The following is a 15,634-nucleotide window of genomic DNA, read 5'->3' as shown; positions in this document are numbered from 1 at the left end:
TATTTGAGGGGGGGAGGAAAAGAGGAAGAAGCAGACACAGAGAGAGAACGGGCATGCCAGAGCCTCCAGCCATGGCAAATGAACTGCAGACACATGTGCCACCTTGTGCAGCTGGATTATGTAGTATTGTGAAATTGAACCTGGGTCCCTAGGCTTTGCAGGCAAGTGCCTTAACCAGTAATTCATTTCTCTACCCCAAGCTTTGCAGTCTTTACTTATTACCTTTTCTATTCCCGTCTCTCAGATTGTTTTAATGCATACACACTATATAGTGGAATGTGGTGAAGTCTTCTTCGGACACCTGCAGGGCATGGGGTGCCATGTTTCCTCATGCAGGTCTGCCCTCCATAGTTAGGGGGTTCCCCACTTCATAGGTGGACATAGCTGTGCTGTCTATCCTCCAATTATCTAAAATGTTTGCATCAGTTACTATTTCCTGAAAACTGCTTCTGCAAATGTTACCCAGACACATGAATGGGAGTGACTTGGGTCCAAGCTCAGCTATCTTCCCCAGGCCAACAGCAGGGCACATCCTCACACAGCTCATGTGTACTACCAGCATACTGCCCTGAGGATGTGCAGATGACCTTTATTTTTTTTATTATTTTTATTTTACTTGACAGAGAGAGAGAGAATGAGCACAACAGGACCTCCAGCCACTGCAAATTCCAGACACAAGTCACCTTGTGCATCTGGCTTACGTGGGTCCTGGAGAATTGAACCTGGGTCCTTTGGCTTTGCAGTCAATTACCTTAACTGCTAAGCCATCCCTCCAGCCCAAGACAGCCTTTTAAGAAAGGTTTTAATTCCATTTTTATAATCACTTGAAGATTTACAACATTCAAAGAATCAAATATCATTGATTTCATCAACAAATATAATTTTAATATTTCTTTTCATGTCAATAGATTTAAAATCCAAACAACCCTTTTTGTAACACATACGTAAAATAGCAGTTAATCTCTAAGAAGTCAAGCACATGCATAAATAAAAGCAGTTACAGCCCAGCTAGAGTAGATTTTTACTAAAAGTAGCTAGGGCCCTGCAGGATCCCCACTCACCCATACTCTCTTACTCCGTCTCCTCTGCACAGCCTCCCTGCACACTGGGACAGTGAACCTCAAAGGGACCATGGGCAGGAGATCTTTGGCAGCATTCAGCTCTTTGCAGAAGACAAGTGGCCATTGGGTTTTTACCATGCCACTTAGGAGGTCATGGTTATGTCAGCTGATTCCACTTGGTTGCCTTCTGAAAAGCCACAGTGTACTGGACGCTTCCTGCAGCTTCCTTCCCAGTGATGTTCAGGCTTCCCTTATGCGCTGAGACAATCACTATAAGGTTGCACACTTACATTCAGTGGGACGGTAGAACACTGCTCTAGGGCATGTATCAGAATCACATACAGGGATTGTCAAGTTAGGCTGATGGATCCCACAGGTGAGTCATGTCCTTACTTTGCACTCAGTGCTGATTCATTGTGGCTGAGGTACAGCCTGAGAATCTGCTTTGCCAAGAAGTTCCTGGGTGATGCTGCTGGTCCTGAACTATACTCTGAGTATAGTATACCACTGCGATATGAATTACATAAAAGTGCTTTCTGCATAGTCCATGTAAAGTCTCATGTACATTGGCTTGTTATTCTTAAGAAGATTTAACCACTCCCTGACATTGTATGTTCCATCTTTATCTATGTGTCGCTTATCCTTGGTAAGGTTATGAAAATAGAAGCTATGTTGGGCTCGTGCAGTAGTCCTTCTCCTAGGACAGGCCTGGCACCTGTGAGAAGCTAAAAGTCACTTGCTGCTTGAACAAACCTTTTAAAAGGTAGCATAAAAGACAGGAGCCAATAACAGACCATCTACTAAATGTATGTGGGCATTTAGTTAAATATCAGTAACAGAAAAGAAGGCTAGCATCCAAGCCTAGTTAGCTTCATCATCAAAACCCACAGAAAAGAGATGCTCAAGAAGAGATCGTCAACAACAAACAGCAGAGGTATCTAAGATGGAGGTCCACACAACTTGTCACTTAAAAACTATATTGATTAAAAGGTTGATTTTGGGGAAAGTAACTTAAGAACAATGCCCTGAGCAATAGCCAGATTGCTTTGTGCTAAGTGCTGAATGGTGAAGGGAAAATTGACTGTAGACTGTTTATTCAAGAATTCAGCTGTGAAGGAAGGGCTAGAAGAGGGTGTAGTGAGATTGTGTTTTTATTTTTCCTCTCTCTCTCTCTCTCTCTCCCTGGCTCTCTCATCCTCTCTGTATGTAAGATTAAAAGTATAAGTGCAGGGCTGGAGGAATGGCTTAGCAGTTAAGGCAGTTGCCTGCAAGGCCAAGGGACCTAGGTTCAATTCCCCAGGACCCACGTTAGCCAGATGCACAAGGGGGCGCATGCATTCGGAGTTCATTTGCAGTGGCTGGAGGCCCTGGCGCACCCATTCTCTCTCTTTCCTTCTGTCCCTGTCAAATAAATAAATATATTTTTTAAAAGTATAATTTTATGCTATACAAGTCTGTAAAAGGATGCTGAAGATAGGGGGTTGAGTATATAATAATAATAAAGAGTAAGGTACTGGTCCTAGAGGTGTAAGGTGGATAGTATGAAAAAGTGGAAGACCACCTGACACAGAAGCCAGAAGGAAGGCTTGGGCTGGTATCTGAGTGGGTTCATGGAGACCTTCCATTTTCAATGGTTGGAGCAGGCAATTTCTGGTGGTGGGGTAGAAGTGGAGTGAGAAGTTTAAGAGGGATGTCAAAAGCTAGGAGTAATTACTGTAAGCAAGACTTGAACCTTACTATCAAGTGCCTCCAAACTTGGACATAATGTTCAAAATCTTTGGAGTAAGTAATACTGTATTTTTTATATAATTTTATACAACATATAATGCAGTTGGATCATATTCAACTCCAATTATCCCTACCATGTACTTTTAAAATTAGTTTTGAGCTCAGCAAATACAGTCAATTTGGTACCATTGTTTGGCTCATCCATGTCCTACCCCCTCCCCTAATCCCTCCTTATTGAGGTATATGAGTCTCATGCATCGTGGAGTTAGCCCATAGTTATGGGTAGGATAAATGTCTCTGAATATCATGACCTAACGTGTGGCTTTGACAATCTTTCCGCCCCTCTTCAGCAAAATTTCCCTGAGCCATATTGGGTTTATTTTTGGTCTGCTTCAGTGATGAGGTGATTGGGGGCCTCTGGGTCTCTGGAAATATGATTTGGTAGGAGTTAATTTTTCTCTGTGTTGGTCTCCTTCACCCTTGTGCTGGTACCTTGTTCACCAAGAAAACAGCACCCTTGCTTGTTTCGCCAATTGTTCTTAGTTTCAGCTGGGGCCCTTTTGAGGTATGATGGGGTGGCTCTCTCCTTAGGATCTATGTCTATCTGAAAAAGAGAAGCAGATTCTCCAACGGAGAGTAAAGTTAGCACCAGACAAATGAGATAACCCTTACTTTATTTTATAGAGAATTTAATAGGTGTAGGTCCTCTTGCAGCCCACGATTGGTGGTAGCCTGATAATGGAGAGCAGGCTTATGTTTGGATATGGTTCTGACTTGTTTCCCAGCTCCAGCTATGGGTCCCGTACCACTGAGGGGATCAGTTAGCCAAATTGAGAGTAGTTGGTTTCCAACCATGGCTGTGCACCACTATTGCACTTGTGTGAGCATCATGACAGGTTATTTGCTGCTAAGTAGATTAGTCCATGAGTTGCTTGGACAGATATTGGTCATTTTCCCTCAGTCGCCCATGTAGCACCTTTTGGCACTAGGCACACTGTCTGGGGACTGACTCTTTTCCAGCTTCCAGCCATGCCATTCCAATTTACATGTCAACTGCATAAGGTGTCTTCAGCAGTAGGGTCTTACCACTAACCTTTGGTGGGTCATCAAGTACTCTGACAGAAAACTGTCTTTCTTTTAGGAAACCTTGTATGTCTCTGTGATCAAAAGCTCATTGTGGATGATAGCCACATGCTGGTACTTGGAGTTACAGGTCAGTGCCCACTAAGAAAAGGAAGAAAAGGGTAACCAATGTAAAAGAGTTAGAGAGGAGAGAGAGCACATGCATGCAAGAGAGAGCAGCTGGAGAAGATTAAGGTCAGTCTTCATCATACCCTCTCCAGTGTCTTGTGGCTCAGGTGTTCCCTCTAAGGGCCTGGTGAAGGTTCAGCCATTTTGTCTGCCTTTTAGAATGTAGAATTTTATGGTACCATTGCGTTTGAGTCTAGATTTGCTTCCCACCCTCTTCCTTGCCCTCCCCTCCCTCCCCACCCATCCTATTGTCTAGTCTTCAATATGCTTGCTGGATATGTAAGGCATCTTGGGTAGCTTCAGGTTAGGTGCTGTAGATGAGTGAGACTATGTGGCAATTTTCTTTCTGATCTGTCCCAGGTTCAACCATTTTTCCTCAAATTTCATTGTGTCATTTTTTTCTTACTGCTGTATAGAATTCCATTGTGTAGATATACCACATCTTAGTTATCCATTCTTCTAGTGATGGACATCTGGGTTGATTCCAGCTCTTAGCTATTACGAATTGAGCCGCTATAAACATGGTTGAGCACATCTCTCTGGCCTGTGGTTTAACGGTTTTGGGGTAGATGCCCAGGTAAGGGAATAACTGGGTCTGTTAGTACCTCTATAGTCAACTTTTTCAGGAGTCTCCATAGTGCTTTCCAAAGTCCTACCATGTACTTTTAACTTATCACTCCTTCATTATGTTCAAATTGTTCTGCCAGACTAGGCATGCAGTTTAGCAGGCACAATGGCTCTGGGTTCAATCCCCAACACTGACAAAAAAGTAATACAAAGTACAAGAAACTCAAGACACACACATACAAATTCCTGATCAACTTTATTAAAGTAATTATGCTTGCAGGAGCAGCTGCAATTGACATCACACTCCCAGATGCACGTGGAGTTGGGAGGAGAAAGGTGGAGGCAGTTAATTACCAGAAAAAAAGTAAGCTGTGGTCATCACAACAGGCTGAGAGGTCTGACCTACAAAGCTCTCTGTGGTAGCTAATTAACTGTAGGACTCTAAGAATGAACTCAACAAACTAAGATCGTTTGATTTGTGTAGCAACAACAACAACCAAAAACAAAAACAAAACCCTAGTAAAATATAGGACTTAGGTCTTGGAAACACAGACCTCTCATGACTTATCACACAACCTAATATTCTTATTCTAAGAACTAATATAGATCCCAGATAGCCAGCCTTTTGAATAGTCCAGTTAGTATTTTTCTTCTGTTTTTTTTTTTTTAATTTTATTTATTTTTGAGAGAGAGAAAGGGAGAGACACAGAATGGGCACACCAGGTCCTCCAGCTGCTGCAAGTGAACTCCAGATTCATTTGCCACCTTGTGCATCTGGCTTACATGGCTCCTGGGGAATCAAACCTGGGTCCTTTGGCTTTGCAGGCAAGTGCTTTATCTCCTAAGTCATCTCTCCAGTCCATGCCCAGTCAGTCTTGATGAAGGATGCTGTGAAAATGCTAGACCTACCTACTATGACAAACGTACATCTGAGACTTTCCTCAAAGGCCTATGATTTCTTACATACAGTTGTTATAGAAAGAAAAAGAAGATATCTAAACTTTCTATTTACCAATTCCAAGCTAATAGTAACTTTTGTCACTGTATGTTATCACCATTTTAAGTTTATGAGAGTTGGGGGATAAGTGAATTGAATTCTGGTCCACATTTACCTTCAGCTAGGGGTGTGAATTCATCCTATGGTGATGGGCCCATGTTGCTAAGTGAGTTGTTGGAATAATTTTTAGCAATGGATGGAGTCCTACATTGGTACAGTCAGTCAGGGAGTAAGGGCTTTTCTGATAAGACAGGATCAGTGGCTGCCAAAACAGTACATCAAAAGCAATAAGCACATCCCTGAGAACTGCAGAGGTAAGATGTCACTCTGACAGTCCCTACCTTGTCCTCCTCAATTGTTGCTACTCTTCCAAATGAGAAAGATGCTGCTCCTTAAGGAAGCAACTTCAAACAGTCTCTGGTAACCCCTTCACTTGGCTTGCAGTTACTGACCTGAGATTTATAATTGTTTCTCTCCAACTTTTAAAACACCGTTTGTATGTGTATGGTGTATTCCCCAGGACTCACGTAAAGCCAGATGCACAAGATGGCGCATGTGCCTGGAGTTCCTTTGCAGTGGCTGGAAAGCCTGCCGTGGCAATTCATTCTCTGTCTCTCAAATAAATAAATATTAAATCATTTTTTTTTTAAAGCTCTCATAGCTTCATCTGTTCCTCTCTTCCAGGAGTCAAAGGCACTCTTCTGGCCCAGCAGAAGAGTCTCTCCACCAAGAATTAAAGCTGCCTTTAATTTTCCTCAAAACAAACAACAAAACCTAGCCCTCGGGCTGGAGAGATGGCTTAAGGGGTTAAGGCGTTTGCTTGCAAAGCCAAAGGATCTCGGTTCGATTCCCCAGGACCCACGTAAACCAGCCGCATAAGGGGCGCACGCGTCTGGAGTTCGTCTGCCGTGGCTGGAGGCCCTGGTGCGCCCATTTGTCTCCCTTTCTTTCTCTCTCGGCCTCTTTCTGTCTGTCAAATAAACAAACCCCAGACCTCGAGCTACACGCGGGAGGGCGGGACAGCCGGCAGGTGCTCGCCGCAAGGCCGCGCCGTGGGAGGCCCCGGCCCCGCCCACGGGAGGCCGCCCCACCCTCCGAGGCCCCGGGCTCGCGGAGCTGCGGCTGGACGCAGGTAGGTGGAAGGTGGGGGGGCGGCTCCCCCAGCGCGGGCCTCCCCGAGCCGCACGCCGGCCGGCGGCTGGCCCTCGTCTAACCGCCGCACCCGCCGCGCTCGCTCCCTCGGGGCTGGAAGCCGGCGCCCCCGCGGTGCGCAGGCGCGCACGCCGCCCACGCCGTCGCCCCCAGGACGTCGGGCCGCGGTGCGCAACGGCAGCGGCGGCGCACGGTGAGGGCGCGGGCGGGCGGGCGAGGGGAGGAGGCCCGCCAGCCGGCCCGCCGCCGAGGGAGAACCACCGTCCTCCCCCCCCCGTCCTGCTTGGGTCAGGGGGGGACGGTGGGCTTGGGGGGGGGAGGGAGGATCGGGGCCTGGAAGGCTTCTCGATGGTTCTGGGCTCTGGGTGGAGCGAGGGTGTGAGAAGAGAGAGGCGCTTGGCGGAGCCCGGGCCGCATCCCTCTCTCCTACGCCTGGTTCCCCAAGGGCTTCGGTGGGGAAGGACCTGCTCCGACGAGGTAGCTGAGGGACCGAGCCCAGGAGACCCACGTAAGGTTCATCCACACAGGGACCCGTGGCCGTGCACAGGTCTCGGAACAAGACCCTCACCGTGTTGCTTCGGCCTTGCCATCTTGAAAACTCACATACATCTAAGTTACTTATCTTCCAGCACCGGCCATTTAAACGTTTTTCTTCTTCCCCGTGGGTTTGCCCGCTTTTGCTCACGAGCAGTGTTTCTGTCTTAAATCCTGTAACAGGGCACGATGTCTGAGCAAGAGCGCATACAGGAATGCCTGAGGAAAGAGATAAGGTCACTTCTGATTTCCACCAAAGATGGTTTGACCCCACAACAGTTGGAAAAGGAATACCTTTTGATGGTTGGCAGCCATCTACCACTCCGAACCCTTGGGTATCGGTCTACCATGGAGCTGGTGTTGGACATGCCTGATGTGGTTAGTGTCTGCCCCTGTGGGGATGGTGCAGTGATACTGAAAGGTAGGTTTTGAAGGTCTGTGAGCTTTGCAATTAAAACAGATCAGTTCTAAACAGAGTTTAGGATTGTTTTTATCACTGAACTTACCCTGCATCCTAAACAGTGGATTTTAATTGAGGGACAGAAGCATAGGTCCCTTTGAGGTTGTGGACGAAGTGAGAGCAAAATTAAAAGATTGCTCTAGAATAATGTGTATCCACAAAACTACATTTGCGGGCTGGAGGGATGGCTTAGTGGTTAAGGCACTTGCTGCAAAGCCTAAGGATTCATGTTCGAACCTCCAGATTCCACGTAAGCCAGATGCACCTAAAGGTGAGGCAAGCACAAGGCCACACATGCCCACTAGGTGGCACAAGTGTCTGCATTTCGATTACAGTGACCGAGGCCCTGGCTTGCCAATTCACACACACACTCTGTGTCTCCTTGTCTCTAAAAATAAATAGATAAATACATAAAACATTTGCATGATGTCAGGCTACTGTACCTTAAATTGAGAGAAACGTACTGTGGAACTTTTAAATGACAAGAACTTGTCTTAAATTCCGTGAGACGGATGGACACACACACACACACAATCATTGTAGGAACATTTGTTAATACTAAGAGCTTCAAATCTTTCTGCAGTCAAGTAGCAAGTAATACATTGGGTTCTCTTTCCATCTTCTGGTAAGCTGTTGCCTAGAATATAAGAAATGGTGGAAACCAATAGTTTCCTTCTTGCTTTGCTTCTTACATAAATAGCGTCTCGTAGAATTAAAAGTCATCTATGGAAACACAGATATAAAGAATACCAGGATGGAATCCCAGCATTCGGGAGGTAGAGGTAGGAGGATCACTGAGAGTTCAAGGCCACCCTGAGACTACATAGTGAATTCCAGGTCAGCCTGGGCCAGAATGAGAACCTACCTCAAAAAAAAAAAAAAAAAAAAAAAAAAAAAAAAAAAAAAAAAAAAAAAAAAAGGATACAAGGAGTACATTTCTTAACATAATTTTTTTTCATGTCTCCTTAGCCATTCCAGATGAATCCACCAAAGGAATAGCAAGTTTAGTTGCAAAGCAAAGGAGGAGCCATAAGGTTCGAAACTTCATGCAAAAGGGAAGAGTCAGTGTTTGCACTGGGCCAAGCTCTCGTAGAATTCCTTACCATGGAAGGGTGCCCCCTATTCTTCCAGCTGTTGTGAAGAGTGAGTTAAAAGACCTTTTGGCATTGTCACCTGTTCTTCTTTCTGATTTTGAGAAGGCATTTGCCAAGCGGTTTGGACGATCCTTTCAATATATGCAGTATGGATTTCTCTCTATGTTTGAAGTGCTGAATGCTGCTTCGGACATCATTTCTGTAGAGCAGACCAGAGCAGGTTCTTTGCTGACACTAAAAAAGAGTGTTTCAGAGGAAAAGCAGAGAGGATGGCCAGCAGGTAAGCATGTTAGCATTATAACTATGTTGTGAATAAGCAAATTTTGGAACAATGGTAGCAGATACAAAGAGGTAGCTCAATGGCTAAGCTCTATGAAGTTAAGTTGAAACTTGTCTCTGCCACTTACAAGCTGAGTGATCTCAGGCAAGTTAGTTAATCTGCCCACATCTTCATTTCCTCATATCATTCCTCATATGTGTATGTGTATACACACACACACACACACACACACACATATACACGTACACATACATACACACACATATATGTGTATATATATATATGTATATGTATGTATGTATAGTCATGCATGCCACTTAGAGTTCTACTGAAGACCTATGAGAGGCATTTGTAAAGAGCCTGGCATTTAGTAAGCTCGCTGTGTCATGGTAATTAAAAGATCATGTCTGATGTAATGATTTGTATATCAATTCCCTAGACCTTAGGCAATATATATTGTATGCATTGAGCAGGGAGAGATCACCTATTCCAGAAAATTCTATGCTTGTTCCACTGACTTTTCTTTTATTCCAAAGTCCACATCTAAACTAATGTAAGTGAATCATGAGAATGTGTCATGAGTTTATTAGGCAGTATTTAAATGATGGTGGGTTAGTTTGATAAGGATATGCTATGATCAGGAAAACCTCTAGAGCTACTGAGTACTTAAGGTCTTCGCTTGACCTTATCAGTGGTCTTTGGGAGCTCAGACTTAGAAAGACTACAGAAATCATGCTATTAAACTCAAGAGGGTTAGTGATAAAACTGTAGTGAAGCACTTGCCTAGCATGTGCAACATCATAAGTTTGATCCCCAGATCTGCAAAAAGAAAAGAAACCATCTTATGTTATATAAAGGCGTTTGTCCAGTTATTGAATACTGGAGGAGGATAAATAGTCTTTCCTGGTGATGACTTGTCCGTGTTCTATGAATGACACCTTTCCCCTAGCCTCAGGATATTTTGGAAATAATTGGTTTATTTGGTAAGCTTGATCTTAGAGGAAAGAAAGATCTAGACTAGGCTGATTTCCCATCACAGATCTTTGACGTGTACAGCAGAATACACTTCCCTAGTGGCCCCTCCTTTCCATAAACATTATAGAAAGAAAAACTTATGTTCTGAAGTCATATCATTGGCTGTGTAACTTCTGATCTTCTCCCTGTACTATTTAGGCAGTCATCCAGCTTGAGAAGCATTAATCTTAAGCATACTCCTTAGTTGGATGCTTCTTTGCCTTCTAAATGAGACACAACTTTTAAGATTTATAACTATCAAAACATGCCTCAAGGGCTGTAGAGATGGCTCAGTAGCTAAGGAGTTTGCCTGTGAAGCCTAACAACCTGAGTTTGATTCCCCAGTATCCACATAAAGCCAGATACACAGTGGTACATGCATCTGACGTTTATTTACAGCAGTTGGAGGCCCTGGCATACCCATTCTGCCTCTCTCTTGCTGTCTCTCTTCTGTCTTTCTCTGCTTGCAAATAAATAAATCATGTCTCAATAGTATAATCAGGTAGCTTCATATGGAGTTTTAGAGAACATCAATGTTTTCAGTAGCATACTTACGGTTTGGTTTATTTATTTATTTGAGAGCAGAGTAGCAATTTGGGGAAAGATTGGGTGTGCTAGGGCTCTTGCCACAACAAATGACTCCCAGATACATGTACCATGCGCTGGCTATATGCGGATATTGGTGAATTGAGCTCTGGACTGGCAGACTTTGCAAGCAAGAGCCTTTAACCATTGAGCCATTTCCCCAATGCCTCTTTTATTAAAAAGAAAAGAACGACTAATCACTTATATATGTGTATGGTTAGATTAACTTAAAAATGGGCACTTTCCTTAATTTTTCACTTCTAAGTTGTGAGCAGTTAGCTCACAACATAGTCTATACAGACCCTGGAAATTTGTTAGTAACAGCTTGTTGTTGTTATTCACAAAAGGTAAAATTTTTACTCAGCCATTTAGAATGAAACAACAGGGGTCATATTCTACAGGCTTTCCGGTAGTAAAGACATGCTTTTCACAATCCACTTCAAACATGGACCCACCAAAGCAAATCCTGAGCATGGAGAAGACTCCCACATTCAGTGCAGCAGAAACTTCAAGGCTGAACCACACTGAAAAGTTAAACCAGGTGAGTTATCTGAGTTCAGAGGATAGAAATACACTGAAAATATGCTTTTAATAGTATCATTTAGACCTGATGGAAAGCTGACTTTTTAAATGTTGATGCCACTCTGGGCCTGGAGAGATGGTTCAGTGGTTAAGGCACTTGCCTCCAGAGCCTAACAACCCGGGATCAATTTCCCAATGCCCATGTAATGCCAGATGCACAAAGTGGCACATGCACTTGGAGTTCATTTGCAGTAGACCTGGCATGCCCATTCTCCCCACCTCGCTCTGCTTGAAAGTAAATAAAATATAAATGTCAAAAAAAAAATGAAGCTATTCTCTGACTTCAGATTTAATGAAACATTTCATATGGTTCTGTAAAAGGTGAAAGGCAGCAGTGAGAAAAAAATGACTGTTTATCAACTCCACAGTTTCGAATTTTTTTAAAGTATTTATTTATTTTCTTAACTTATTTGAGAGAGAGAGAGAATGGATGCACCAGGGCCTCCAGCCACTGTAAACAAACTCCAGATGTGTGTGCCCCTTTGTGCATCTGGCTTATGTGGATTCTGAACCTGGGTCCTTTGGCTTTTCAGGCAAGCACCTTAACCGTTAAGCCATCTCTCTGCCTTTTTTTTTTTTTTTTTTTTTTTGATGATTCCCAAATCTGTATCTCTAGTTGCAGCTTTTCATCAGAAGCATACTTGTAACTTATGACTGTCTTCATGTCAGTGACCTTGAGCACCACAATCCTGGTGTTCATCTGTGACTTTCATGCTCAAGAACTTAGAATAACTTCTGGGGCATACCAACAAAGGCATGGTTAAGTTTTTAGCGTAACTTAAATAGAACTCAGATTAAGCACCTAAGTTAAAAACATCAAAGTGACTTTCCTTTTCTTTTTCTTTCTTTCTTTCTTTTTTTTGGTATTTTTCGAGGTAGGGTTTTGCTGTAGTCCAGGCTGACCTGGAATTCACTATGTAGTCTCAGGGTGGCCTCAAACACATGGTGATCCCCCTACCTCTGCCTCCCAAGTACTGGGATGTGTGTGCCACAGTGCCCTGCTCAAAGTGACTTATTTCTGTAATTTTTTAAATTAGCTTTAGTAGCCCAACTTACATATACTACAATTTATGCATTTAAAATATGCAGTTTTAATATTGACAAATGGATGTAATCATGTATTCACTATAAAAATGAAGACTTACTTCCTTTATCCCCAAGAAGTCCCTTTATGCCATTTGTCATTTGTCTCTCCAGCTACAGCCAAAACTAGTCACTGCTTTCTGTATTTTTAACTTTCAAAGAATTCCATACAAAACAGTTTCTAACCCTGTGTGTCTGGCTTCATGAACCCAATAAAATGCTTTTGTGGCTCCTCAAAGTTGAATTGAATTGTTCTTTTTTGTTATTGAGTAGTATTTAAATTTTTTTGTTGTTCATTTTTATTTATTTATTTGAGAGTAACAGACACAGAGAGAAAGGCAGATAGAGAGAGAGAGAGAGAGAGAGAGAATGGGCACAGCAGGGCCTCCAGCCATTGCAAACAAACTCGAGATGCATGCACCCCTTTGTGCATTTGGCTAACATGGGTCCTGGGGAATCCAGCCTCGAACCGGGGTCCTTAGGCTTCACAGGCAAGCACTTAACCACTAAGCCATCTCTCCAGCCCTTGAGTAGTATTTGACTGTACTAATATACCTCAGTTTGTTATCTGCTGCCCGTTAGGTGATGTTACAAATAAACAAAAGCTTAATTCTTTTGGGTAAATACTTAGGAAGTTGGAGTACTGGGTCATATGGTAGTAAGTATAAATTTGTAGGAAATGGTGTGATCGTACTTCTGTATAAGCTTTGTGTGAGAGTTGTAGTTCTGCATCTTGTTAGCATTTGGTTTGTTAGTTTTCAAATGAATACATATGTAGTGCTATGCCATTTTGATTTTAAGTTAGATAACATTAATAATTATGTTGGATTTCATTTTATTTTTATGTTTTCCACTTGTATACCATCTTTGAAGTCTACTTGGACCAGAGATAACCAAGTTGAACTCTCCAGAACTCACATAAAAAGCCAAGTACGGCCACATAGTCTGTAGGAGGTAGATATTCGAGGATTGCTGTGCCTCACTGATGGACAACAGCTCTGGGTTGAGAGAAAGTCTCCAGCCCAAGGAAATATGCACATGAGTTATAATTATCCTCTGGCCTCTATGCTCATGCATGGGACATGTATCTGCACACACCATACCACACTCATATAGTACACTCACACACACACACACTCAAAAAAAAAAAGTATGGGATTGAGTAACTGAAGAGTAAAATCTGTTATTATTTATCTTAGAATATTTTCAATGTCTTGTTTCAACAAAGGTTTCATTTACATATTTTTTCATGATATAAAATGATTTAGTACCACTTCTGAATGATATTTTATCCATTTGAATGAAATACATTTCTTTTATAGCTGTCTTGTTTATAAATTTACCTTTGACTTTTTGAGGCAAGGATAGTGACTTGACTTTTCTTACTGTATTTTTCACAGTTGGAGAACACATTCAAATCAGTGATTGCACAAATTGGACCTGGAGGGACTATTGATCCAGACTTGAAACACAAGATAAAATTTGTAAGTATTTTCCACTTCTGGGAAACAAGAATAATTAGTTCTCAGTGTGGCTGTCACTTGTGGTTGAGTAATCACCTGAAAGAATCTGCTTTATATTTATACCTGATAATTTTCCTTGTACTGAAAAGGGGCTGCTATTTTAAAAATCAGAAAAAAATAATAAAATATATATTTGAAAAAATTTAATGTAAAACTATTAGAAAATTAAGTTTTTTCATAAGTGCTTTCTTCCCTCCTTTCTCCTCTGCATCAATAAATTATTGCTTATAAACAGTTCAAGATCTTTCTTACTCGCATTTTATGTGCCTTTATATACAGTATTATTGCAAATAATATGTGATATGCCTATATACAAAGTTTCATTTAGGAGACTGTGATTGATTAAATTTTGCCCTTGGCTATTTCAAAAATCCTGTAGTCAGTATCCTTGAACATTTACTAGTTTCAGTTGCTATCAATGGAATTGATCAGGGCTGGAGAGAGGATTTAGTGGTAAGCATTAGATCCAAGTTCAAATCTCCAGAACCCACTTAAACAGCTTGGCATGGTCACGTGTAACCCCAGTCCTATAAGTGAGTGGAGACTGGAGAAGCACGGGCCTCTCAAACTACAAGCTGCAAAATCAGTAAGAAACTCTGTTCTAGCTGGGCTTGGTGGTGCACGCCTTTAATTCCAGCACTCGGGAGGCAGAGGTAGGAGGATGCCATGAGTTCAAGGCCAGCCTGAGACTCCGTAGTGAATTTCAGGTCAGCCTGGGCTAGAGTGAAACCCTACCTCAAAAAACAAAACAAAACAAAATCTAATAGTGGGCCACATGTGGGGAGGGGGAGGGGGGAGAGGGGAGGAAACTCTGTTCTAAGGGGAAAAAAATAGATGAGTGAGTGAGGACACCATTGTCCTCTGGCCACTACAAGCAAGTCCAAGGGGCAGTGCAGGTTAGTGCATGAGGTACCACAGCAGCTCATGCATGCATGTGCATACATCACACTACACTACACACTACACACATAGAAAATGCCTGCTCATGTCTTTGGTTTAATTTGTTGTTTGGCCTTGCTAATACATGAAAGGTAATTAGCTGCTACACAGTAAGCCAAAAGGTAAAATATGCTCTTTTAACATTTCAATGGGTGCTAATAGTGATTTGAATAAGCAAGGTGCCATTACATCTTTTATTGCCTTATTACATTATACTTTACATGACTTTGGTGGGATATATGCAAAAACTCTGGTACACTCAGACAGCCCTTTTTTGGAACTTGAACAAGTGTCTAACAATTGTTTGCTCAAAAATGTTCAAGGTGCTGGACATGGTGGCACACGCCTTTAATCCCAGCACTTGCGAGGCAGAGGTAGAGTATCGCCATAAGTTCAAGGCCACCTTGAAACTACATAGTGAATTCTAGGTCAGCCTGGGCTACAGCAAGTCCCTACATTGAAAAAAAAAAAAAAAAAGATGTGTGTGTGTGTGTGTGTGTGTGTGTCTCCAAGGTGATTTTAATATAGCACAAAAACTTAGAGAAAAAGTAAGTGTTCATTAGAGAAGGACTAGTTAAACTAGGGACTATCATGTGGCTCGTAAAAATTGGTATCTGTTAGTTTACATAGTAGTATCTCCTTTACATATTGTACTTTAAGCAGCTTTTATAGACTACCATAATTAGCGTTGTCCTTTTATATAAAATCATGAGTAATGTGAGTCTATATATGCATCATTCTGAAAGGATGTTTCCTGAAATGCAGCAGGAATCTCAGTCACAGG

General features: G+C 42.4%; 1 protein-coding gene across 4 annotated transcripts in view; it reads left to right on the top strand.

Annotated features, from left to right (window-relative positions):
- Positions 1-7,479: 7,479 nt before the first annotated feature.
- Tdrd5 (tudor domain containing 5) overlaps positions 7,480-15,634 on the top strand; it is a 52,307-nt gene continuing 44,152 nt past the window's right edge. For 3 of the 4 annotated variants that reach the window (XM_045136984.1, XM_045136978.1, XM_045136971.1), the window contains exons 1-4: positions 7,480-7,711; positions 8,720-9,124; positions 11,071-11,264; positions 13,789-13,872. In XM_045136984.1, the coding sequence (XP_044992919.1) occupies positions 7,480-7,711; positions 8,720-9,124; positions 11,071-11,264; positions 13,789-13,872 (915 nt within the window). The remainder of the gene's footprint in view (positions 7,712-8,719; positions 9,125-11,070; positions 11,265-13,788; positions 13,873-15,634) is intronic. The other variant, XM_045136987.1, reaches the window with a different exon arrangement.

Source organism: Jaculus jaculus, chromosome 1, assembly GCF_020740685.1.
Source record: "Jaculus jaculus isolate mJacJac1 chromosome 1, mJacJac1.mat.Y.cur, whole genome shotgun sequence".
Lineage (NCBI taxonomy): Eukaryota > Metazoa > Chordata > Mammalia > Rodentia > Dipodidae > Jaculus > Jaculus jaculus.
Note: the sequence above shows the minus strand (reverse complement) of the source record. Positions and strands in the feature narration are given on the sequence as shown.